Here is a 25971-nt window from a genome sequence, read left to right as displayed (position 1 = left end):
GTGTGGGTGGGTGAACGTTTTTACATCGTCTATTTTTTCCCATTTCATAGGTTCAACATAACGTGCGGGTCCTAAATCGACTTCGTTATAACTAAAGAATCCCCGCCGCATTGCGGCGGGTCGTAATTCTAGTTAATATACAATTCGAGCTCAGTGAAAACATGAATACGTTGATGAACTCGACTAAAAAGTACATACTATTAACTAATACATGATTAACATACAAGTTAGTCTCCATGTGACATTTACTTCAAAACTGGTAACATTATTATTTTTCTTTATTATGACCTTTATTGTTCTAAAACTTTAAGATATTATATAAAATATTACTGTTTTAGCAACTTAACCACCGACGGAAGTGTAGCATAGCGATATCTAAACACACACCCGAGTATAGAAACCTAGTCAAGATACTTGAGTGACAAACTTGACCGGGGTGGGGATGGTTTACCCCTTTTTACTGGGTTTCCCACTCCTTCCACCGTTAGGTAGAGGTGTACAAAAAACCCGGTTTCAAACCTGACCCGGACTACCCGAATCGGAACCAGTCCCTACCTTATCAGAACCACGTGTACAAACCAGTTCCAGGCCCGGCTAAAGAAAAAGGAACCGAAACGGAACCACTGGAACTAGTTCCACCTATGCTCGGTCAAAACCCGAACCTAAACCGACCAAAACCCGATCAAACCGATCAAAATCCAATAGAAAACCCAAACGTATCCGGAACCAGTTCCTACGCGGCTCCAGGCACCTCTACCCTTAGACTGTGGGGTGTGGGGGGCTTGGGTTGACATGTGGCGAAGGTAGGCTCCACATGGTGTGGCTTGGTTGGGCGTGGGGTAGCGTGACTTTTTTTGTAGGGTGGCGTGGCTTTTTTTTAGCTGCGCATGGCCAACCCTATATAAAAATTCATTTAATTAACCAGCCAATCACAGCTAGCCACCTCAACCAGGCCAGCGTCCCACGTCAGGCACAATACCAACACGAGAGGGGCAACGCCCAAAGCCAAGCCTATAAGGGATGATGTGCAAAGCTTGGATAAGTTTCACACGCCCAAACCCAAACCCAAACCCCATACCCTTCAGACCTAGGAATGTATGAGGTTAAAAAACAAATTAAAAAACAAGTTAACCCTAGTGAAAATTGGTCAAGTTTTGGTTATGGTGGACCAAGTATGTTGTGAAGAGGGGCAGCTTTTACTTTTCAGTTTTATTATTATTTTGGTTTTGCTTTTTCAAAAGCACAATACAATACTTGCAGAGACACATCTTCCTCTTTAGGATTCTTCTTCTTCTTCCCAGACAAACATCACTCCTTCACATCATTCCTCTCTCTCTCTCTCTCTCTTTACTCTCTCTCTACAACCACTTTTACCTCCATTTCTCACACACATTCCTCTTCACTCTTGTCTCCAACTGTAAGTAAGTACATCTTCTCTCTCTCTCTCTCTCTAGTTTAGGGTTTATGTTCTTGAAATGCTTAATTTGTTTGCTAATCTGTGACCATGATCTTTGTTTATTGAGTATTTAGGTTTTATATTGTTAAGTGATCATGTGTTTGGTTAGTTTAGCTGGATAATTTGGTGTAGTTGTTGTAATGTGGCTGAAAAAAAAAATTCCTTTTTTTTTTTTTTGAAAAAAACATTTTTTTTTCTTTTTAGAAAAAAAACAATTTTTTTAGGTGATGAATGAAGGTTTTCTGTAATTTGGTGTTGTTGTTGTAATGTGGTTGAATAAAACAATTTCTTTCTTTTTTTTTTTTTCTTGAAAAAACAATTTCTTTCTTTTTTTTTTCTTGAAAAAACAATTTCTTTCTTTTTTTTTTTCTTGAAAAAACATTCTTTTTCTTTTTTTTTTCTTGAAAAAACTATTTTTTAGGTGATGAATGAAGGTTTTCTGTAACCTGGTTTTTGAGGTTCATTTTCAGTACAGTTAGACTCTACTGTTTCATGTTAAAGGTGAGATCATGTATGATGTATCTTTTTTTTTTTTTTTTTTTTGTTTGTATGGAACTTATTTTATTATTTTATATGTTTTTTTTTCAATACTTTTATACATTTTGTGGGGGCTTGTTTAACTTTTTATGTTACTAATTTATTTTGGAAGCTAAATGATCAGTAATTTGAACAAATTTGTTGAAACATTAAGTAGATCTGCTATCCTGCTATAACTTTTTTGTACTCCATTGTTAACATACAAGTCCAATTTTGACTTTTTTAAGTCAATACATGTAGCTTTGTGGTTTTATCACTACATTTTTTTTTAATTTATTTATTTTATACAGCAAATTTATATAGACAAACTGGTAGTCATTTTGTGGCTTTGAAATTGCTTAATCTTTGTGAACTGTAAAGGAAAAAGTCATTTGACTCTCAAAAGTCAAATCATAGACTTTTCTGTAGGACAATAGTGCATTACTTAATGTAGAAGATTTTTTTTTTTTTTTTTTCGCAAAACATTTCTTCAAGATCTGGGAGCTTACGGTTCAAGATAATCGTGTTACTTTTTTAATGTAGAACGTATAATTGGAAGAATGACAAAAGTAAGCCCTGAGGTTTTTGATGAGATGCAAATGCAAGCTGTTCTGTCGGTATCGGTAGATGTGAGTTTCAAATCAAATAAATTCCCGAAGTATAAATTAGGACCCGATAACCAGATTCTCGACGAAGCAGCTGTGGATGATCCGGGCCCACCTTTAAAAGACATTGTGGCCCAGGAAACCGCAGCGTTATCCGATCAACATAAACGTCTATCGGTTCGTGATCTCGCTAGTAAGTTTGACAAGAATCTGTCTGCTGCAGCTAAGCTGTCCGATGAGGTATAGTTAGAAGTATTTGTTTGGATAAATTTTAGATGAAGTTACGAGTAAAATGCCATTTTCGTCCCTGAGGTTTGGCCAGTTTTGCGACTTTCGTCCAAAGGTTTGTTTTTCTGCATCTGGATCCAAAAGGTTTGAAATGTTGCCATTTTCATCCGGCTCGTTAACTCCACCAATTTTTCTCTGTTAAGTTAGGGGTATTTCTGTCTTTTTGTTAACTTAAAGGGCAATTTGGTCATTTTCAGGGGTATTCGTTTTTTTTTTACATAAAGTGAAAAAAACCGAATTGACCTTAAAGTTAACAAAAAAGATGGAATCACCCCTAACTTAACGGAGAAAATGGATGGAGTTAACGGGCCGGATGAAAATGGCAACATTTCAAATCTTTTGGATCCAGATGCGGAAAAACAAACATTTGGACGAAAGTCCCAAAACTGGCCAAACCTCATAGACGAAAATGACATTTTACTCCATTTTGAATTTTTGAACTTTAGACGGATATTTATTAATCCAAATATTGTTGTCATATTATTTCTTAAACATAGATTGCATTTGTGTTATTAAATGTAGGCTAAACTCAAAGAGGTGGCTTCATTAGAGGGTCATGTACTTTTAAAGAAACTTAGAGATGCTTTGGAATATTTAAGAAGAAGATTAGTTGGTCGAAATAAGGAAGACGTTGAAAAAGCTATCTCTATGGTATTATACCCTTTTTACATTTCATATTTTATTTTATTTTTGCATTCTAGTCTTATCTACTTGTTTATATATAATATATGATTCAAGAAGCTTACTTTTATGGTAATATAATAAAGGTAAAAAAAATTATAATTTCTACAATGTATGGCTGATAATTTGTCATAGGTGGAAGCATTGGCGGTAAAGTTGACTCAAAACGAAGGGGAGTTGATACAAGAAAAGTCCGAAGTGAAGAAACTTGCAAACTTTCTCAAACAGGTAATTAACTTCGATCGCTTTCACCAATAGAATTCAATTCTTTGGGCGAATAGTATATCTTAGGGGTGCTAAACGGGTCGTGTTCGCGGGTTCAACGCAACCCGAAAATCGTGTCATACATATGAACCCGAATACGACCCGTTCAACCATAATTTTTTTCCTGCAAATTAATATACTAGAATTAAAATTTGCTACAAAAGAACACAAATGTATATAATACAATTACATTTCAATTGTAAAATCTTATGTTAGTTTCTCTTTTTAAGTTGTAATTATGACATAAAATATACACCCAATTTAATTTATGACATAAATCATATAGTAAAAAATATAATATAATATGAATGGATTAAACAGGTCGACTCGCCAACCCAAACCCGACCCGTTAGCTAAACGGGTTCACGGGTTCAACCTGAAACTGACCCGAGCTTGTTTAGACTAAACCCAAACCCGCGAATTTCATGTCGTGTCAGAAATTCACACCCCTAGTATATCTGTAGTCCATATATTGTTCTAACTTTACAGGTCGCCCAAGTATGTATTTGGTTTCGTCCATACCAATTCCGACAAGAAACATGTCGAATAGTGAAAATGACCTTTAAGTTTTTTCAACAGCAACAATCTTAACCTATAACACGTTGACACCTCCAGCCCTCAACAAACGTATTTTCAACGAATCTAAGGGCATTTTCATAATGTGACATTTTTTTTTTGTCACAGTTGGTATAAACGGAATCGAATACATACTTAAGTGACGTATATAGTAGCTTCAATATACGGCCGGTGTTCCCTTTGTTTAATGTTTTATTCGAGGTAATAAAAACAAATATTATTATTTGTTTGCAGGCTTCCGAAGATGCTAAAAAACTTGTAAACCAAGAAAGATCTTTCGCTTGTGCAGAAATCGAAAGTGCGAAAGCAGTAGTGAGAAGAATCGGGGAGGCTCTCGATGAGCAAGAAAGGATGTCATTAACCTCAGGAAAGCAGGTAACAGCATTAAATTTATAAAGTTAAAATGTAATATATTTAAAATGTAATATATTTTGTACTTTCTTTTAAAAGATATTACATATACTCATATAGCTATCTATGGTTAAAGAATACTAATAATATTATTTTAGGAAATTGAGGAGATGGTGGAGGAAATCCAGCAGGCTAGAAGAATTCGGTTATTGCATTCCCCCTGCAAGGTATTAGTTAGTTTCTTTTGTATTTTCTCAGTTTTTTTATGGGATAACTTTCGTGAGGCCACGCATATATAGCCACCTATGTATTAAAGCTACTTTTAGGGATGAGCTCGGTATCGAAAGTACCGATCTCGAAAATCGCAAAAACGGGTACCACTACAGAAAGTGCTCGGTACGGTATTAGAAGTTAAATCAACCCAAAATACCTGTACCGTACTGTACCAAACCGAAAGTACCAATCCCAAAAATCTCAAGGTGGGTACTGAATTGGTACCGATAATGTCCCGGTACCGGTTCGGTTTCGGCATTTGTTCATCCCTAACTACTTCACTAAGGCCGGTGTCGAATGATGATGAAAATGGCATTGATTTTTTTTTTTTTTGCTTAGGTGTAATTTTTACAGAATAATTTATACGTATTGATTCCCCCCCCCCCCCCCCCCCCAACATAATTTTACCGAACACTTAAGTTCAAGAACTGCCAATGCATGCCATCATCTCAAAATCTTGATATTTTTATGCCTTTGTTTTCTAGGTGATGGATATGGAACACGAGCTTCGAGCGTTGAGGCTACAAATCCAAGAGAAATCTGCATTCTCCGTAAAACTTCAGCAAGAGGTATCTTATAAAAATTTTGCAACATTTGACTTAGCACATAGTTTGATAAAAACATTAATTTTATGTGTAAAATGCCTCGGTTAAAAAAAATATTTATGATTGCTAATAAAACATAAATTATGATATTTTTTTGTTGCATTCACTTAACTACCTTAACTCCTAATCCATATGCAGCTATTGCTGAAGAAACTGGTTGAGGAAAACAAGTTAAGCTTATATGCTCTAGAAGGTTCCGTAAGTTTGGGCTCAATTTTACGACTTCAACCGTGTTCAGAAGAAGCTACGGAGCTCTCAAAATGTTCAATTCAGTGGTACCGTTTATCGTCACAATGTAGTAGACGGGAGCTTATTTCAGGTGCTTATATATTTATTTACGTAATCGTCATGCAACTAATTTCTTCAAAAACATTTTTGTACTATGTCTCGGTTCATTTTGCCTTTGTCAAGAATACATGTGGCAGTTTGACATATTTACTTACAGAAAAGTACACGGATGGTCCCTGTGGTTTATCAAAATTTTGGATTTAGTCTCTACCTTTTCAAAAGTACATAGATGGTCCCTGTGATTGGCACTTTGTAACGTGTTTAGTCCCCAGGGTTTTCCAAAAGTACATGAATGGTCCCTGTGGTTTGCACTTTGTAACACATTTAGTCCCGAACTTGGACATGCTAAAACCTTTAGATTTGTTGGTTGGGGACTAAATGTGTTTCCAAACTGCAAACCAGAGGGACCATTCATGTACTTTTGGAAAGCTAGGGACTAAATACAAAATTTTGGTACATCCGTGTACTTTACTCTTACTTATAAATTGGTCTTTTCGAGTACGTTCTATATCTCTAATGAATCTAAAATCATCTTAAAAATATATCTTTTCATACAGCCACCTATACTTTTATTAAAATATTTGGACTATTATTCAAATAATATAACTTCTGTAATCAATATTTTCGACATTTATTATTTTAAATAAAAGAAATTGGACAAAAGGGTTTTGGGTCAACCCTGTTTGGACCCGGATAAAAATGACCCGTTACCCATCCCGACCCGCCCGCCTGCCCGCTAAGCCCTGTAGTAAAAAATCATCTTCAATGTGCATGTCTTATTTTACGTTATTTAACGAAATTTATTTTTTCGCCAGGTGCGAACAAATCAGTTTATGCACCCGAGCCGTATGATGTTGGGCGGATTTTGCAAGTTGATATTATATCAAACGGCCAAAAGTCAACTGTGACGGCAGATTGTCCGATACAGCCCGGTTTGTTCCCTTTCCTTTTTTCTCATATTTTCTTTTGTTGACTGAATTTATTCGTTTTGATGACGTTTTTGTAACAGCTGTTGGATTAGAGAGTTATGTGGAGACACTTTCTCGAAAAGGAAATTCTGAATTCAGTGTACGTTAAATTGTTAATCTATAAATTTATTTGGTATGGTTGACTATTAGTCAAAACTCTAATAGGCAATTAGGCCCGTAAACTTTAGCTTGGGCGTTGTTTGAATGTTTCGTTGGTTTTCTTTTACAGGTGGTTATCTCTCAGATGAACGGTCGAAATTACACGACACATTCTGCTCATTTATTACGTATTGGAAAAATGAGAATGAAGCTTTCAAAAGGATGGATTACAAAGGCTAGAGATGCTTATTCCTCTACATCAATGCAGGTAATAATAATAATAATAATACCTTTATTTTGCTTGCTTTTTATAAAGAGTAAATTGCCATTTTAGTCCCTGTGGTTTGGGCCATTTTGCCAGTTTAGTCCAAAGGTTTCATTTTTAACATCTGGATCCAAAAAGGTTTAATCGTTGCCAACTGACTTAACTCCATCCATATCTGTTAAAGCTGCCAAGGGCATTTTTGTCATTTCATTTTGGTCAAACTGACTTAACTCCATCCATATCTGACAAAAATGCCCTTGGCAGCTTTAACAGATATGGATGGAGTTAAGTCAGTTGGACCAAAATGGCAACGATGAAACCTTTTTGGATCCAGATGTTAAAAATGAAACCTTTGGACTAAACTGGCAAAATGGCCCAAACCACAGGGACTAAAATGGCAATTAACTCTTTTATAAATTAAGATTAAAGTTTATTAAATATATATAATCACTTTAAGTTCTTACAACATTTTCTTTGACCAAATTTCAGCTATGTGGATTTAGAGGTGGCGGGAATCTTGCGGCTAAATCATTATTTTGGCAATCAAGAAAAGGGCAATCTTTTGTATTAGTTTTTGAATCAGAACGAGAAAGAAATGCAGCCGTTGTTCTAGCCCGAAGATACGCGCTTGATTGCAATGTATGCATTTTTCCCTTCTTCATTAATCTCAAATTATACAAAACAACAATATTAAATGAGTAAAAAATGATAATATGCATTTCTTTCGTCTCAATTGACATGTTCCGTTTGAGTTATTTTATCTGTGTGGCCCGTTAGAGATAAAAACATGAATCACTTTATCTTCTTTAATTTTACTAATGAATCGCAGGTGGTGCTAGCTGGGCCGGATGATCAAGCATCACTTTATCTTCTTTAATTTTACTAATGACCAAGTTTCCAAAGTGGGATTTGATTTTTTCAATTCTAATTTTTATTTTTTATTTTTTGTATTTTGTGTTTTTATTTTCCGGGTGTGTTTTTTTTTTTTTTTTCTACTAATTTGATGATTTTGTGCATCCTTTTTAGGCATAGTTTTGGTTTGCCTGTCAATTGGTTGTAACGTTGTATACCGAGTTTTATTAATTTCGCATTTCTGATATAACAAACAAGGAAGGAACTCTTGGATTGAAGCTGCTTTTATCTTGTTGAAATATATTAGAGTTTCCATTGACAACTTTGCAGGAGTATTTATTACACATATAATGAATGAACTGAAGTTAGATGAGTTGCATTTATATAAATAAAACTGATATCAGATAACTACCTGCCTGAGATAAAAATAATAATAATAATAATAATAATAATTAATGTTTATGGGGGGGCATGAAGTTTTATGAGTTGCGTTTCTATAAATAAAATTGTGCATTTCTATAAATAAAATTGAGGGGGTTAAATGTCAATTAAAATAATATAAGGACTAAAGAAGTAACTTGTGACCAAGATGACAACTTGAAAATAGGTTTTGAAAACTGCTGATTAATTTAAAATAGAATTTAAGAACATGATTAGAAACTTACTTGTGATTATTAGTGGTGTTTTTCCTTATTCTCCCAACAAAGATTAGAGAATAATCTATGTTTTCAATATTGTCTCATTAGGAAGAATTAGTGAATAAGCCTCCATATAGATACAAAAAGGGCAATAAATAATATTGTCTGTCAAAATGTTGGTAGGGTCTTCGGACCCCAATGTTTTTAATATTTCCCGAACATACTGATCGGCATATGGGTTCATCCTCCCATGGGTCACATAAGCTAGAGGATTTGGTGCTGGGACTCTAGGGATTTCGTTTGGGTCGAAGCGTATGTTTTTAAAAAAAATTATAAGGACTCCTCCCTCCATAAATATAAATTAGGAAAGCTAAGCTGTTGGTTGTATCAGTCACAAATTTTTTGTTACAAGTCAACCGGCCAGTCAAACTGTACTCAAGAATCACACTACCTACAAACAACATTCAAGATATTGTTGTCAAGCTACATTTGTTGGCAAACCCATAATTTCCATGAACCAAGCTCGTCTAAAAGTTACTTTTGAAGGTGTCAAAATGTGATTTGAGGAAGTGTTGTGACCAGAACAAACATTGACAACTGTTGGGACAAAAGAAAGTTATTAATTAAACAATAGATAAGCAAGCAGCTTTAACAATATAGGTAAAATTATAAAGACAACTAATAGTCAAAATGTTAGAAAGAAGAGAAGAGTTTAATATCTGTATGATGATATCATTGAGTAAAAAAAAATTATATCAGTCACCACCTCATACATCAACAGCTAATCAAAATGTTATGAGGATATTTTAGTACTACTATCATGATGATATCATTGAGTCAAATTATATCAAGAAGAGTCAAATCCAACAAAAACAAACACTCAGTTCGCTACAGCCAACAGAGCTTTCGCTGGCTGATAAAGAGCCACCGCACCTCGTGTAACACTCGAATACTTCCTATATATCACCTTCCGCTTTTCATCGCTTCTCGCCAACAAATGAAATCCCCCCATCATTTTCGCACACTCCAGAACTTGCATCTCACTGAACCCGGTATGCACTTCCAGCGTCTCGTGCCACACGGGGCTCTTGTTCATCGTAGCGCGTGCAGCATACACCGCTGCAGCTGCAACCATCGACGGAGAGAACTTGATGATCCCGTAATGCATCATTCCCAATTCAGCGTAAAAATACACCATATTCTCCATCTGCAAACATCAAAATCAGAATCATTTATTTCACAACCAACTAATAGAAGAATTTTATCCCGAATTTTTATAATAATAAAACACTTACGGTGATCTCCGGTGAGGTGACGCTCGCTTTGATGAACCTGGTGAGAAACACAAACGGAGTCGGGACGGTTAAGTTCCACTCCAATCTACCCAATATCCTCTTCTCCATAACCAACACATGTTTATGTTCGTAAGCGCAGTCCGAAATCTGGACGAAATCGTTGACTTCCGGGGCCCAAATCTCCTCGTACTTTGAGGCAATGAGCATTGCACTCATGCCTACACACTGTAACTCTCTTCTAGCAACGGTTTCGGAAGCCAAGAATCGGTCAACTATGTTGATTGTTAGGTACAGTGTTTCGTTAGAGAGCTCGAATTTGTTGTGAACTTCGATCAGCCAGTCGATTAAGATCGCCCTCATCTTTTCGTTGATTTCGGGTTGTGAGTTCATGTAATCATGAACTTTGTTGTCATTCTGCAACAATCCCATATCAAGAAATAAACAGTAAATTAACAAAAAAAGTGACTGTTTTGACAATACAAATCAAGAAAATTCAATAAAACAGTAAATTAACCCAAATTTGTGACCTTTTTTTGACAACCCACATCAAGAAAACAGTAAATTAATCCAAATTTGTAACTTTTTTAACAACCCACATCAAGAAATTCAAGAAAACTGTAAATTAACCCAAATTTTATGACTTTTTTAACAATCCACATCAATTCAAGAAAACTGTAAATTTAACCCAAATTTTGTGATTTTTCTTGACAACCCACATCAAGAAACTTAATAAAATAGTAAATTTAACACAAATTTGTGACCTTTTTGGCAACCCAAATCAAAAAATTCAATAAAAAAGTAAATTAACCCATATTTTTTACTACCCACGTCAAGAAATTCAAGAAAAGTGCAATTTTAACCCAATTTTGTGACTTTTTTGACAACCCACATTAAGAAACTCAAGAAAACTCTATATAAACAATCTTTTAAGTTTTACCTCTACAAGTTTGTAGAATTTGTAGATGTCTTCGACATATTCGACTTGTGCCAGTTCATTATCGACGTCTCCAGCGTCAATATCGACAATGTTTTTCGGTTTATAGTTCAGTCCACAGGCAGCTTTGCTCCTGGCAGTGAGTGTAGAAGTAAGTGAAGACTGAGGCTTCTTGTTTCGCGATCGCGATGATTGGGGCTTCTCTTTCTCTTCGACAGTGTCGGGGCTGATCTCGATCACAGTTGTGTTTTGTGGCACCGGTGCTGGTTTCGGTTTTGGAGCAACTTTCTTCTTGGCTTCCAATTTATTATTTTTATTATTGTTGTTGTTAACATTTACAACAGCCAAAGGTTTCTGTAAAACAGAATCAAGACATGAAATAAAAATATTATTAATTGTGAAATTTGAAGAATTGGGAAATCAAGATTTAACCTTTTTGTTTTCTGCTGCATCTTTTTGGGCATTGGCAAGTAATTGTGCACAGAAGCTTCGGGTAACCGGGCGGGTGATCTCGGGCAGGGGTTTACCGTCTAGCGGCTTTAGAGTAACCAAGTTTCCGATGTCTCCAAGTGCGCGGCGATTCTTCTGTTTCATGACCCCAACTGCTTCACCTTTGACAATTACAAAAACAGAGTTTGTTTAAGGTTTTCACCAATAAAAAAAAATTAAAACATTATAAGAATATAAAAAATCCTAAATCTGGATTAACATCATTGGTTCAAGAAACAGATTTAAATTGATTATAAAAAAGAAAAAAAAAAACTAAACTAATTTGAAAAGATTAAAACCCTGATTCAGATTCGCATAATCAGTAGATCTAATAATCCACAAGAACTAGGGTTTATGAGATTAACTGAAAAATGAAAAAACAGAGGATATAAAAATCCTAAAATTACTCTAAAAATTTTAAAATCCCAGATTTGGATTCACATAATCAAAAGGGATGTGATCAAATCCGGAAGATCTAATAATCTAGTAACCCAAAAGAACTAGGGTTTATCAAATTTAACTAAAAAACAGAGGATTACAAAAACCCTAAAAATACTCAGAAATTTCAAGATCCCAGATTAAGATTCACAACAATAAACGGATGTAATAAAAACCCTGAGATCTAATAACATAATATCCCACAACAAGTAGTTTTTATGTAAGTTTTAATTAAACAGAACAATGGATACAAAAACCCTAAATAACTAAAAAACAGAGGATTAAAAAAACCCTAAAATTGTTCAAATATTTCAAGAGATTCACATCATTAAAACAGATATATTCAAAAACCACAAATTTAATGATATAATAACCCACAACAACTAGTATTTATATTAGTTTTAATAAAAAATCAATTATACAAAAACCCTAAAATTACTCAAAAATTCCAAGATCCCAAATTGAGATTTACATAATCAAAACCCAGAAATGAAATAACCTAATAAACCCAAAACAACTAGTTCTTATGAAAATTTTAATAATTAAAAAAAAAAAACAGAGGATCACAGAAACCCTAAAACTACTTAAAAGTTTCAAGATCCAAGATTTAAATATACATCATTTAACCGGATGCAATCATAATCAGAAGATCAAACAACTCAAAAAGAACAAGGGTTTTGTTTTTCAACAAAAACCCAGATGTAAATTAGGGTTTTTTAGGGTTTTGATATGAATACCTCTGTTTTGTTCTTGAAGAAGATGTCTTGAACCCATTGACGAAAATTTGAAGATGGGTTTCTCTCTCTAGAAATCTTTTTTTGTGGGTATGTGAAATTGTGAATTGATGAATGTTGAAAGAGAGATTGTGACCCTTTTTGAAGCGGATGAATTGCATTGCATATGTTGCCCTAACGGTCTGATTTCTAGCCGTTGGGGTTTTTGAATTTTCTGACTTTGCAAAAAAGCCCCTTGTGAGTTGTGACTTTACAGTTAGAGGGCTTTGACTTTTAGATTTTGACATATTTTACCCAATTTATTTGTATATCTATTATTATTATTATTATTATTATTATTATTATTATTATTATTATTATTATTGGGTAAGGATAGTGTAAAAAGGGCCTAAAGTGTGAGAAGTGTAAGAAGTGTATTATAACACTATATATAATACTATATAACACCATATAAACACCGTATAACAATATGTAACACCATATAATACCATATAACACTATGTAACACTATATATCATTATATAACAAATATAACACTATACATCTATCATAGACATGCTATCAGACAACCTATAGTGTTATATTTGTTATATAATGATATATAGTGTTACATAGTGTTATATGGTATTATATGGTGTTACATATTGTTATACGGTGTTTATATGGTGTTATATAGTATTATATATAGTGTTATAATACACTTCTCACACTTCTTACACTTTGAGCACTTTTTACAGGATCCTCTACCTATTATTATTATTATTATTATTATTATTATTATTATTATTATTATTATTATTATTATTATTATTATTAGGTGAGTAAAATGCACGGATAGTCCCTGTGGTTTGGTGAAATTTCACCTTTAGTCCCCAACTTTTCAGAATTACACTCTTAATCCCTGTGGTTTGACAAGATGTTACTCGGATAGTCCCTAAAGCGGATGAAGGTTATTCGGATAGTCCCTGTGGTTTGACAAGTTGTTACTTGGATAGTCCCTGTGGTTTGACAAATTGTTACTCAGACGGTCCTTGTCATTTCACACCTACTTAACCAGAAAAACTAACATCCATCCGCTTCGGGGACTATCCGAGTAACAACTTGTCAAACCACAGGGACTAAGAGTGTAATTTTGAAAAGTTGGGGACTAAAGGTGAAATTTCACCAAACCACAGGGACTATCCGTGCATTTTACTCTTATTAGGTAGAGGATCCTGTAAAAAGTCCAACTTTTATGAGAAGTGTGAGAAATAATTTGAGAATGACAAGTGTCCCTTATCTTAATTAATTCAAAAGGGTATATTAGTAAATGTCCATTCTTATCAATTAATTGATTTCCAAAGATAATTGCCAAAAATATCAGGCGATATATTAGGGATGTGATTCGAATTCGATTTGTTATATACATTTAATTGTTTACGGTAAGTTCTTGTTGTAGTGTTATATTCCCCAGTCAATAGTGTTATATTATGTACATGTATCTTTAATCTCCTTTTCATAGTGTTTTATCCCCATCAATAGTATTTTATTCTGTATAGTGTCTTACAATAAACAGATAGTGTTATATCTTTCTATAGTGTTTTATCATGTAATATACTGTTCCTTTTCATAGTGTTTTATCCTCATCAATAGTGTTTTATTCTGTATAGTGTCTTACAGTAAACAGATAGTGTTATATCTTCCTATAGTGTTTTATCATGTAATATACTGTTCCTTTTCATAGTGTTTTATCCCCCATCAACAGTGTTTTATTTATGTATAGTGTCATACAGTAAACAGATAGTGTTATATCTTCCTATAGTGTTTTATCATGCAATATACTGTTCTTTATAGTGTTATAAAAAGTTCTTGTGAAGGAAATCGAAGAATTTATTTCAATACGAGAAATTCGCTGATTTTTTAGGAGATTGATGGGGGTTTTGAAACAGTTACCATAAATTCGCTGATTTATAGGAGATTGATGGGGATTTTGAAATACCATATTTGAAACGTTGGAAAAGTCACTATTGCCCTTTAATTTTAGATAAGGTCCTTCTAATTAAAACACAATTTACATTTTATACCCTATTGATCTCAACCATTAGATCAAATATCCAATGGTTTAAAACACTTCTTACCCTTCTCACATTTTAGACACTTTTTACCATATCCCTACCCATTATTATTATTATTATTATTATTATTATTATTATTATTATTAATTCATCATGCTTATGAATATATATATTATTAATTCATCATGGTTATGAATAGTGATCATTGTGTTCTTTATTTGGGACCATATCCCTTCATATTCATATGTAAAGATAAGAAAAAGATCGTGCATTGCAGCGAGTCGGTCTAACCATAACTAAAAAACATGGCGCAATGGTGTATTTAGAGATTTTTTTTTTTTTTTATAAACATCGGGTGGTTTAAAAAAAACTGAACAACTAGTCGGGGTTGTAGTGTAAACTCAAACTCAAGTGATAATTTTATTAAAGTTTAGGACTTGTAGTCGATTAAAGAAAAACAAAAATAACAACTTTATTAAAGTTCAAGTGCTATAGTGTAAATTGTTAAAAAAAATTTGTTAAAGTTGAGGGGCCAAATGTTAAACTTATTAAAGTTGAAGGGGCATATATGAAAATTGTCTACTAAAAGACAAAAATAATATTATCGTTAAGTACCCATAAATGTTATTATGATAACTAGTATTAAGACCTCCACGTTGCAGCAGTGGGTGAAAACTCGTGAAAAGAACTAACATTGAAGCGTTTCAGCAAACTCATGTGTTGAAGGGAACGTTGATAACATATTTAACTTTATATTAATATAATTACTGTTTTCATCCTTGTGGTTTGTCAAAAATCACTATTTCAGTCTATTTTTAAAAGAGTAAATTACAAGTGTTGTCCTTTATGTTTACACCATTTTGCAGGCGGTGTTCTTTGGCGCAAAAGTTGACGAGTTTTGTCCTTAACGTTTCAAAATCCTGCACGTTATGTCCTTTAGCCCTAACTCAGTCAGATTTTTTGGTTAAATAAGATCATGTGCCTTGCACATGAGGGCATTCTTGTCATTTCACCTTCTCAGGGACTATTTTGTAAATAATTATCATTCAAGGACTATTTGTATAAAACTGAAAAATAAATATACTCTTTTTCTCTCTCTTTTATATATCTCTCTCTGATCTAAACCCACCACCAACAAATCTCTCTCAACCCACCACCGCCCCACAACATTCACCGCCTCCTAAGTGGAATTGAGGTCGCCAACCAATTTTCAACAACAAATACTCTGATCACCAACAAACCCATCATCCCCACAACCCCAAAACCAAAACAGCAAAATCAAACATAAACAAATAACAGCACACTACGTGTTCGACAATGTGCCAAAGAGAGGATTCTCCTTAAGCGGCTGAATCGAGAACCGACCAAGAAACCTCGCGACACACTTCCCATCAACTCGAATCCGATTATGCTTTGGGCAATCATTGACGTGCACAATCACCACAAAACAACAATATTAACACCATAAACACCGAAATCAACCACGAAGTCCACTGAGTTCCGTACGCGAATAAGAAGCATAATTCTCCGGTGGGTTACTGTCTTTTGATCTTCTCGGCGTTCCAAATCATCTCCAGGCATCATCGTGAATGATCAGTGAACCTGCGATTGGATGTTGGCGAAAACAGAGGGTCATTTGGGTTTAAATTGAAGAGGATTTTAGGGAGAAATCATTAGAAGATCGTGGGGAGAGTGGGGTCGGAAGTGGTAAAGAAGCGGTGGAGTTGTTGATAAGACGGCGTGATTCTCCGGTGGGTTACAGTCTTTAGGGTTTAGGTTGATTTTGGTGACAAATTGGGGAAGACGATGATGCAGAGGGAAGGGTTGACAAATTGTTTTATTTTAATGTTTTTAGTTTTTGTACTGTTAGGATCTGAGTTTGGATTGATTGTGTTTTACGTTTGAAATAAGATGAAAGATAAACAAGTGTTGCAGTGGAATATAAATGGAAACAAACTTTGCACACAATCAAACATGAGAATTTCTTTCAACACACATTTTCACAAAGAACCAAATGACTGAATTTATTTCAACTATGATTACAATGCATGCATGTAACAAACTCCCCCTCAGCCTGAGCTCATAGTGATTGTTCGTACAGGAAGAGAGATGGTGAAGAGCTAATAGAACAGTACAGGGTACTGTTCTATTTATAGGCACGCCCAAACCACTGTGGCATCTTTGCTGACGTCACCATGAAAGTGACATCTAACCTCCTAACAAACTCTAACAACTGATCTGTTACAAACACTGTTGTGCTATCTACTGATTACATTACATTACATAAGAAAAGCTAAACTACTGCTTTATCCTTCCACTGTTGTGAACCCAGCAGTACTTGATATATTCAACAGAGCTTGACCCATAGCAGTAAATTGATCAGCAGAGCTTTAGTCTTCATCAGTCTTTGACTTGATCAGCAGTTGTAGGTCAGCAGTTGTAAAGATCAGTGGATTGGAGGTCATCAGATGTTGAAACCACTTTCAAGGGGAGAGACTTGTATACATAACATCTGCTTATTTTGGATCCACTGCTCTAATCCAGTTTTGGCTTTAATTATCTGTTCCTCTGATAGGGTTCAATCCCAACAATCTCCCCCTGGAACAGATAATGCCAAAACTCTTCATTATTTTGGAGCTTTATTGCCTCATCAACAGTTCCCTTATTTGCCCCTTGAGTTGTAACTCAAAGTCTAAGGCATCTGTGTCATCTTCATCCCTGCACAATGGAAGATCAAGGAGATCCTGCAGATCTTCAAGACTTAGGCCAAGTGCTTGTTCCCTTGATATTTTCTTCACTTCTCCACTAGACTTGATCACAGTCAGTACATGGGACTGTTTATCAGTTTTCCACTTTAGTACTTTTGAGTCTGGTGGGTTTCTTGGGAGATTTTTATTAGATGAGGAGTTTGGAGATGCAGGCCTAGTGATGACTGACTGAGCAGTGCTTTGAGCTTTAGCAAGTTCAGGAATATCAGTCATCATTTGTTCGAGAACCATTTTTAGTACTTCATTACCAGCAGCTATTTCTTCTGATGTCTCTGCATCCATCTGTTTTTGTCTTCTTCTTTGATAAAGAAATGCACCAGGTGGAGCAGTGGCTCTCCTGATTTGCAGCTTTGGTGGTCTTGTTGAAACCTCTGCTTCAGGATAGTCAGGTTTTTGTGGAATCTTTGGATTTTTCTTCCTTAGATCCTCCAACCTTTTGTAAGTGACCCTGACCTTGTCTTCTTTCCACCTCATCACTTGATTCTTTGACCCAAATTCAGCTGTTATTAATTCCTCTTTCATTCTCCTCAGCTCCAACGCCTTATCAGGTACATTCTTCTTGTACTTTGCTCAATCAGGAGGAGTATGTTTGACCTTGTTTTTTTATCATGTCTTGTATCCTGGCTGCTTCACTTTCAAGCTCAGGAATGGTCCATTCTTTGTACATGTGTTTTTCTCCCTTATATTTCTTATAAGCCATGATATTCTCAATGTAGTCTTTTTTCAGGGATTCATCTACTCTTTCTGATATTTGCTGACAAGCATTTTTTGCAAACTGCTCCAAAGATCTGACTTGTGTGAGCAGAAGTTGATAATGCCTTTGTATTTCTTTGTCAGACTTTCCTTGTGAATTTTTCTTGGAAATATCTGAAAGTGTTCATGGTATTGATATTCTGAATGATTTTCTATTGAAATACAAACCCCATTATATAGGGGAGATACAATCAAATAATAAGGAAACAATCAAATAATAAGGAAACCAAATATACAAAATATGCACAATCACAATCTATTCCTAAAATTATAGGTTCTGGAATATTCTTCGGCTAAGACTCCCCCGCAGTTTGAACGTGTGAAGGTCCAACGCTCAAACTGGAACGAAATGATTGAAATAACTGCTTGGAGAGCCCCTTTGTGAATATATCAGCATACTGCAAGGCAGACGGAACATGTAGAACGCGAATGTGACCGATGCGAACCTTCTCCCGTACAAAGTGAATATCAATCTCTACATGTTTGGTGTGCTGATGCTGCACTGGATTATCCGAGAGATACACGGCGGAAACATTATCACAATACACGATCGAGGCCCGGCGCAAAGGAGTATGAAGCTCAAGTAATAGATTACGTAACCAAGTGGCTTCGGCAACCGCATTAGCAACCCCGTGATACTCAGCTTCAGCACTAGAACGCAAAACGGTGGGTTGCCTCTTTAAGGACCACGACAGTAAATTATCTCCCAAGAAAACACAATAACCGCTCGTTGAGCGTCTAGAATCCAGACAACCGCCCCAAATCGGCATCTGAGTAGGCAACCAAGTCGTGAGACCGAGACCGAACAATGCGAATCCCGTAATCAAGAGTACCCTGTATATATCGTATGATCCGCTTCATGAAGGCGAAATGGGACTCGCGCGGATCGTGCATAAACAAACAAACCTGCTGGACTGCATATGAGATATCTGGACGAGTAAATGTTGGGTAATGTAAGGCTCCCGCAAGGCTGCGATATAGTGTCGGATCTGAAACAGGCGGTCCATCAGACGCGCTAAGTTTGGATGAGAGGTCCACAGGTGTGTTGCAGGGTTTACAAGCCGACATGTTAGCTCGAGCAAGAATCTCTTTAGCGTACTGTTGCTGAGATAGGAAAAGGCCCTGTGAAAACTGATCAACTTTAATGCCAAGAAAGTGATGAAGCTGACCTAAATCCGTCATTGCAAACTCTCGAGACAGCGCACGGATGATATTCTCAAACGCATCATTGATAACAATACTTCAGCACGTGATGCTTGGGCCAAGTTGGAGAAAATATACCTTAGCAATAAAAAGGCAAGGGCTGCTGCACTCGAGACAAAATTCTGCAATATGACACTGGGTGCTTGTGCTTCTTTAGATGCTTATTGTCAAGAACTTCAAAGTCTGGCCGCCCAACTCGCCAATGTCGATGAACCCGTCTCTGACTCTCGGTTGGCGTTACAGCTGGTTCGTGGTCTTCCTCCCAAGTACAACACTACTGCTTCTTTCATTAACAACAAAGATGCTGATTGGGACCTCGCCATCTCTCTCCTAAAAGATGATGCCATTCGTATTGAAGCACAAAAAGGGGCTGCATCTTCAGTATTGGTAGCGCCGACCACCACTACACCTTCTGCTCCACAGCCGGCCTCTGACCAACCACCCGAACACAACAGCAGCAACCAGACCCGGGGACGCGGGCGCGGCCGTGGCAGAAACGGCTCCAGGGGCGGCGGCCGCTACAGTAACAGGGGCGGCGGCCGCTACAGTAACAGGGGCGGCTCATCAGGCTACGGCTGATCTTTTTGGACTGCTGGTAACCCTTCGACCTACAATTCTCCATACCCAAATTGGGCCTGGTGGACCACACCCCCATGTCCTTATCCAACACAGAAAAACTAGCGCCCCAATGCTCCTTCTCAGACCGCACCACAGCAGTCCCCGGCCCACTTTGCCGGGTCAGGCCATTACTCATCTCCTCAGTTCGGGCCACAACAATATGGGTATGATGCGTTGTGCCCCTCTGATTTAAGTGCAACGTTTAATAATTTGCGGATGAACCCGAACGCCTCATGGAATAATGACATTATGGATACTGGAGTAGGCTCGCACTCGGCACGCGATCCAGGTAAAATTGTTATTCCCAACTCTTGTCCTGTACGCAGTTCAATAATGGTCGGTAATGGCACTTGTATACCAATTAAAAGCACGGGCACTGGTTTTCACACCCTACCTAACCGAACCTATATTCTACCTAATGTCCTTTATAGCCCACACATAATTAGAAACCTTATTTCTATACGACGTTTTACTCGCGATAATAATGTGTCTATCGAATTTGACCCGTTTGGTTTTTCTTTGAAGGATCTCTTCACTAAACGGACTCTTTCAAGACACAATAGTACCGGGGACCTCTATCCTTTCACTCCGCCTGAATTACCTCCACAAGCCTGCTTCATCACCACACCATCCCTTCCTTGGCACGAGCGTCTCGGCCACCCCGGGAATCAAGTTTTAGATTTATTATGTCGTACATTTAATTTTTCATGTAATAAAGACACTTTGTCTCATGTTTGCAATTCTTGTCAACTTTCAAATAGTAAACATTTATCCTTTTCCGTATCCAATTCTTTTACTTTTGCCCCGTTTGATATTGTGCATTGTGACCTATGGACCTCACCTGTCCCAAGCAAAACAGGTTACAAATATTACATGGTGCTTATTGACAATTTTTCCCACTTTGTTTGGGCATACCCACTTAAATTTAAATCCGAGGCCTTTCCCACCTTTGCTAAATTTCACAAACTAATTGCAACACAATTTCAAAGAAAGATAAAAACTTTTCAATGCGATCTTGGGGGCGAATTTGATAATCATGCCTTCAAAAGCTTTGCCAATCACCATGGCTTGCTATTTCGTTTCTCGTGTCCTCAAACCTCCTCACAGAATGGACGGGCCGAACGTATGATTCGTCGTCTAAATGATATCATACGCGCCCTCCTTATCCATGCAAACCTACCCCCGTGTTTTGGGTCGAAGCTCTACACACCGCCTCATACTTACACAACATATTACCTACTAAACTCCTAAACCTCTACACACCCACCTTTGCCTATTGAGCCTTAACTTTCAAATATTCTTCAATGTTGTTAGGCCTGGGATATCCTTCAACTGATGGCAAACTCCTTTTAGCAGGGTCATCCTCAAAGTAGAAGGATTTGATCTCTTCTCTGACTGCAGCAAGTTCTAGAGGATATTGGACACCTGCAGGAGTAATGTCAGTGATTGGCTTTTGAAACTGAGCTGATGAGAGTGGAACAAGGTTTGATACAGTAACAAGTGATAGAGGTTGTGAAGATGTTGGTGGTGGTGAAATATCATCATCTTTCAGAATTAACCTTCTCATTTTTGGTTGAGGAGAGGCTGATGATGTTTTGGATGGATTAGTGGTGGTGATTTGAGTGGTAGTTATTGTAGTGGAAGTGATTGGTGGCTGACTAACAGTTGTTGAAACAACTGGTGTTTCAACCACTGTTGCCATTACAACTACTGATGTGTCAGTAGAAGTCTTCTGCATTTTAGCAGGAGGTGATTGTCACACCCCAACCGATGGCGGAAACATCGGGATGAGACGAACAAATCGCTCAAAAGCATCATAACACTATTTGTGACAATATAGATTAAATCAAATTTCATAAATGACTAAATTCAAATACATTGATTCAAATAAAGACAAATTGCAACAAACATGGTTTATTATTAAAATGGGTATCTAGTCCATCCTAACTTGATTCTTCAACATCTTGACTGTCAACCTGCAACATGTAATAAAATAGAGTTTCAATGCAAAAGCAAAGAGCGAGTATACAAGTTTGTTTACATAGCATAATAGAATAAAAACTCATATCCAACACGAACATATTAAAATAGTTTCAACCATGCTAGTTTACGTAGTCCAAGTGATAGCCCAAGTTTCCCAATGCGTTAAAGTACCTAACCCAAAGTTTCACGGGAGGTTGATATGTCTCCTCCTAACAATACCCCAAAGACTAACGGGGAGGTGCATTACTCCTATAGCGCTACTATTGTTAAGGCGGAACTACACACAAGAATTAAACGTTCACATAGCACAAAATAGTTTCAAGATTCACAAGTTTCATGTTTCATGTTTAAATGGATAGAGTAAGTTTCAAATAAGTTTCAAGTGTCACGTGCGTTTAATATGGAATACATGTTGCACCCAAAGTGTTAAAAGTAAAAATGGGTTCGAGTATACTCACATAATTGCTAAGTCTTCCGATTATCCAAGTGTTGACGAGCGTAAAAGATTTGGAGGGTGGAACACCGAGGTCACCCTATATGGGCAAACGTAGGTGTATTAGTAATCGGGATTACGACGGAGGATTTGAAGCGGAATATAAAGTGTAACTAGTTAATATAAATTTGTATATATATAAATACAAATACGTATATTTTATATAGTTTAGGTAATATTTTAAAATTAATTCTTTCAAAAGTGTTGTTGAAATATTGTCCAAAAATAAATATAATTATGCATTTATATCTATTTTATATAAAAAAAATTAGTCGAATTGATAGGTTTTGTTTTTATAAAATTTACACGTTTTATTTCACGGATCTTACGAAAAACGGGCAGAGTTTCCTCTGTTTTTGGGCGATCCCGACAACCAAAGTGTCGATATAAATCTCAAAATTCAACAACAAAACAACATATAATTATACATACTTCTATGTATTCTTTTATAACAAAAAAAACAAAAAAATATATATATATATAAAGCGGTTTTGTGTTAACGAGAGGTATAAAACAATATAATTGGAATATTTACGTCGTTGAACTACCGAGTGCATCGAGACCTCAGTTGACCAAGTTTGACCAGGTTTGACCCGGGCATCGAACCGAACCTGCTGAACCGAAATAAGAATCAAACCACCATTCATCGGATTTAACGAAAATGGTAGTAACCAACTGAAAGAAAAGAAATGAGGGATTACCGATTGAACTCGACTGAACCGGATCTGAACCAAATCGATCCGAATCTGAACCGAACTGCGTGAGTCGAAACAAACCGAGAACCAAAACTGAATCGGAGCTAAGCTGAGCCAAGATCCAAACCAAACCGAGTCGAAACACGAACCAGACTCGACCCGAACAAACGGAACATTGTCAGTATTAACCTACATTAGATCGAAAGAAAGGAACCGAAATGTAGGAAGGTGAAGGGTTTACCAGTTGCCTCGTCGGAGTCGAAACACCACCGCTGCCGTCACGGCGGCGCCGTCGCCGACGGTTCTATCGAGTGCCACCACTGTTGCAGCCGTTAAACTTCCATCTCTAACCTGCTTCTCTCTCTCGTCTCCTCTCTCTCTCGCGTCGCTGCGTGCCACCACTAGAGGGGTGGTAGTCGGTGGTTCAATTAGTCAAGAACAGGGGGGCGGTTGATGGTGTCTGCCGTAAATCCGACCGGAGAAGATGAAGGGGGTAGCGGTGTCGCGTCGGAGAAGAAGGGGGTGCGGCTGGGCGGTATACCGGCAACGGTTCCGCCGGTGGTCTCACCGGAGAAGAAACGAGTGGGTGGGGGGGTTTCTTTGATTTGTGCTGTGTGAGAGGGAAAAGGACTTCAGTGTTTGTTTTGTTTTATGTATTCGCGAGAGAGAGGGAGGGATAAGGGAAATAAGAGGGAACGGCTGTTTATAAAAGAGGTTAGGGTTTGTTGCATTTTCAGTTTTTAGGAAAGACCATTTTAACCCCTAACCTTTGAAGGGTTTAAATAAATTAGCTAAGTTATATAACATGGTTGACAACCTAACTAGGTTATACATTTATTCTAAAAGAACTGATCTTTACAATTAAATTAACCGGGCTTGTTTGTATCCTTTTCTAACTTTAAAGTTTAACGAGACTAACTATATTATAATAAAAATAAGCTTTCTAAATAGTAATACTAATTAATCTAATTAATTAAATATAATCGGATAGATGGATAACCATATTTAAGAACGAATTAAATTAAAGATAAGGATCTTTTTCGATGATTAAAACGAAACGACGAATTACAAAGATACAAAGTTTCCAAAAAAATAGAGGTATGAACCACAGTTTCTAAATATGGAAAGTTGTGAAAACGCGGAGCGTTACAGTGATGGTAGTGAGATTGTTTTTGGTGGTGATGGTTGTTTCGATGGTGATGGAATGTTTGGTGGGGCAGTGGTTGTAGTGGGAGCAGTGGTTGTGGTTAAAGTGGTGGTTTTTGTTTTAACAACTGCTGGAACCACTGAAGTACCAACATTTGTTGATACAGCAGGTGTTACAACAGCTATTTGGGTGGAAGATTGATGTGTAAGGTTATTGGTAGGTTTAGGAGTTTGCTTTGTGGGTCTGGATGGTGTGTGTTTGGGTGCCCTCACTTTTCTAGTGGGGTTCTTTCTCTTTGACTCAGAAATACCCTGCTCATTCAGTTCCATAAATGCTCTTTTCTCCTCATTCCACCTGGATTTATCCTTAGCCTCTCTATCCCTTTTTACACTTGCTTTTGCTTCAGCAAGTGCATTTGTGGTAACATCAATCTTTTTACTACCATCTGGCAAGGGAATGTCTTTAGTCATGCTATCTTTTTGTGGTTCAATATAAAGACCATCTTCAACTCCCTTCTTTTTTCCACTGCTTGATTTTCTCCCCCTTTTTGGCATTATCTGGTGGTGGGTTATCAATAAAGAGAACAGTGGGAGGAGTAGTGCCAGTGGTGTTTAGTATGTGGGCTTTTATAGCCTTGATGTCAGCTTGGGTATCTTTAAACCTTGACTCCATCATGTTTCTCAGCTTTTGAACATGTATCTCATGCTGCTGATCAGCCAATTGTCTTTGACGTTGGAGTAGTGGTTGAAACAAAGTCCATAACTCATTTACAGCATGTGCAGGTTGTGCAGGTGCTTGAGTTGGAGCAGCAGTGGTTGGTACCTTTTGAACTTTCAACAACTGTTGCAACATATCTTTAATTTCTGCAATAGAGGTATACAGTTTGTCAATTCTGTCCGTCAATTCTCGGTACATTAAACCATCACCCAACTTAATGGAATCATCTAATTTCCCACTTACAGTGGTTGTAACAGTGGTTGATTCAGGGAGTGTACTCCAGAAATCATCCACTGATGCCCCTTTGTCTTGGAACTGGGGACTTCTTCCTTCAAATTGAGAGACACTTTTTAGTGAACCAGTGAAGAGTGGATATACAAGTGTTCCCAGAGAAGAAATTGCCTCCAAGGAAGTCGTATTGATGTAAACACTGTCCAAATGCAAACCAGTGGGTTCAACACTTGTAATGGCTGCTTCACTTGGACTACCACCAAGAGTTACTTGTAACTCAAGGGGTGTAACCTCCTCAGGTGTTGTTGGTGGGTTAGCAATGATTGATACATCAGACCCAGTCACTTGTTGAGGTATGTTCTCATTGACAGGTGAGTGAGAAGGACTGGTTTGTGCCTGGTTCAAATCAAGAGCATCCAACAATATTTTTGTTTGTGGGGGAATTGTGGAGGTGAGGTTGGGTGTAGAAAGAGAATTGGCCCCGTGCATTGGGCTGTGGATGATGGAAGCAAGTGATTCTAGAGCATCATATTGTGGTGTCCCTATATGTACAACCTATTCTTTTTGAGAAGAAGCATGAGGAGTTTGAGGTATGGTTGAGATATTTCTACCATCTGCTGTGAGGAAGTAGCAGCAGTGGTTATCTTGTGACTTTTGTGCTGTCACTGGCAGTTTCTCTGGTATCTCATCTTCC

At 36.9% G+C, this 25971-nt stretch overlaps 3 protein-coding genes and 2 long non-coding RNA genes across 8 annotated transcripts; 3 read left to right on the top strand and 2 right to left on the bottom strand.

Moving 5' to 3' along the window:
- Positions 1-1234: 1234 nt before the first annotated feature.
- On the top strand, positions 1235-8404 carry LOC110898843 (stomatal closure-related actin-binding protein 2). 2 transcript variants are annotated; one of them, XM_022145689.2, is made up of 13 exons: positions 1235-1421; positions 2516-2817; positions 3388-3516; positions 3682-3774; positions 4621-4761; positions 4896-4964; positions 5496-5579; positions 5754-5934; positions 6719-6835; positions 6913-6971; positions 7101-7238; positions 7725-7874; positions 8065-8404. In XM_022145689.2, the coding sequence occupies exons 2-13, from the start codon at positions 2533-2535 to the stop codon at positions 8110-8112; spliced, it is 1494 nt and encodes a 497-aa protein (XP_022001381.1). In that variant the 5' UTR covers positions 1235-1421; positions 2516-2532; the 3' UTR covers positions 8113-8404. The 2 variants fall into 2 exon arrangements, with proteins under 2 accessions (XP_022001381.1, XP_022001382.1); XM_022145690.2 differs by having other exon boundaries at positions 1235-1417; positions 8065-8373.
- A 1028-nt stretch (positions 8405-9432) lies between these two features.
- Positions 9433-12770, bottom strand: LOC110898844 (G2/mitotic-specific cyclin S13-7). The gene is made up of 5 exons (XM_022145691.2): positions 12619-12770; positions 11387-11565; positions 10958-11308; positions 10021-10434; positions 9433-9932 (listed from the first exon to the last, which is right to left on the bottom strand). The coding sequence occupies exons 1-5, from the start codon at positions 12653-12655 to the stop codon at positions 9606-9608; spliced, it is 1308 nt and encodes a 435-aa protein (XP_022001383.1). The 5' UTR covers positions 12656-12770; the 3' UTR covers positions 9433-9605.
- Positions 12771-19522: 6752 nt separating this feature from the next.
- Positions 19523-19972, top strand: LOC110901413. The gene has a single exon (XM_022148243.1). It carries the CDS (start codon positions 19523-19525, stop codon positions 19970-19972), a length of 450 nt encoding a protein of 149 aa, XP_022003935.1.
- Positions 19973-20092: 120 nt separating this feature from the next.
- LOC118485578 lies at positions 20093-20799 on the top strand. Its single transcript, XR_004876755.1, has 2 exons — positions 20093-20300; positions 20537-20799. It is a non-coding gene; the product is annotated as an uncharacterized LOC118485578 (long non-coding RNA).
- A 95-nt stretch (positions 20800-20894) lies between these two features.
- On the bottom strand, positions 20895-23868 carry LOC110898845. Of its 3 annotated transcripts, XR_002569663.2 has the most exons (5): positions 23424-23868; positions 23189-23335; positions 23023-23098; positions 22453-22527; positions 21931-21987 (listed from the first exon to the last, which is right to left on the bottom strand). It is a non-coding gene; the product is annotated as an uncharacterized LOC110898845 (long non-coding RNA). The 3 variants fall into 3 exon arrangements; XR_004876754.1 differs by lacking the exon at positions 21931-21987 and adding an exon at positions 20895-21436 and having other exon boundaries at positions 23189-23868; XR_002569662.2 differs by having other exon boundaries at positions 23189-23868.
- Positions 23869-25971: the final 2103 nt, after the last annotated feature.

This window comes from Helianthus annuus, chromosome 13 (genome assembly GCF_002127325.2).
Source record: "Helianthus annuus cultivar XRQ/B chromosome 13, HanXRQr2.0-SUNRISE, whole genome shotgun sequence".
Classification (NCBI taxonomy): Eukaryota; Viridiplantae; Streptophyta; class Magnoliopsida; order Asterales; family Asteraceae; genus Helianthus; species Helianthus annuus.
This window is presented reverse-complemented; position numbering and strand designations above follow the sequence as displayed.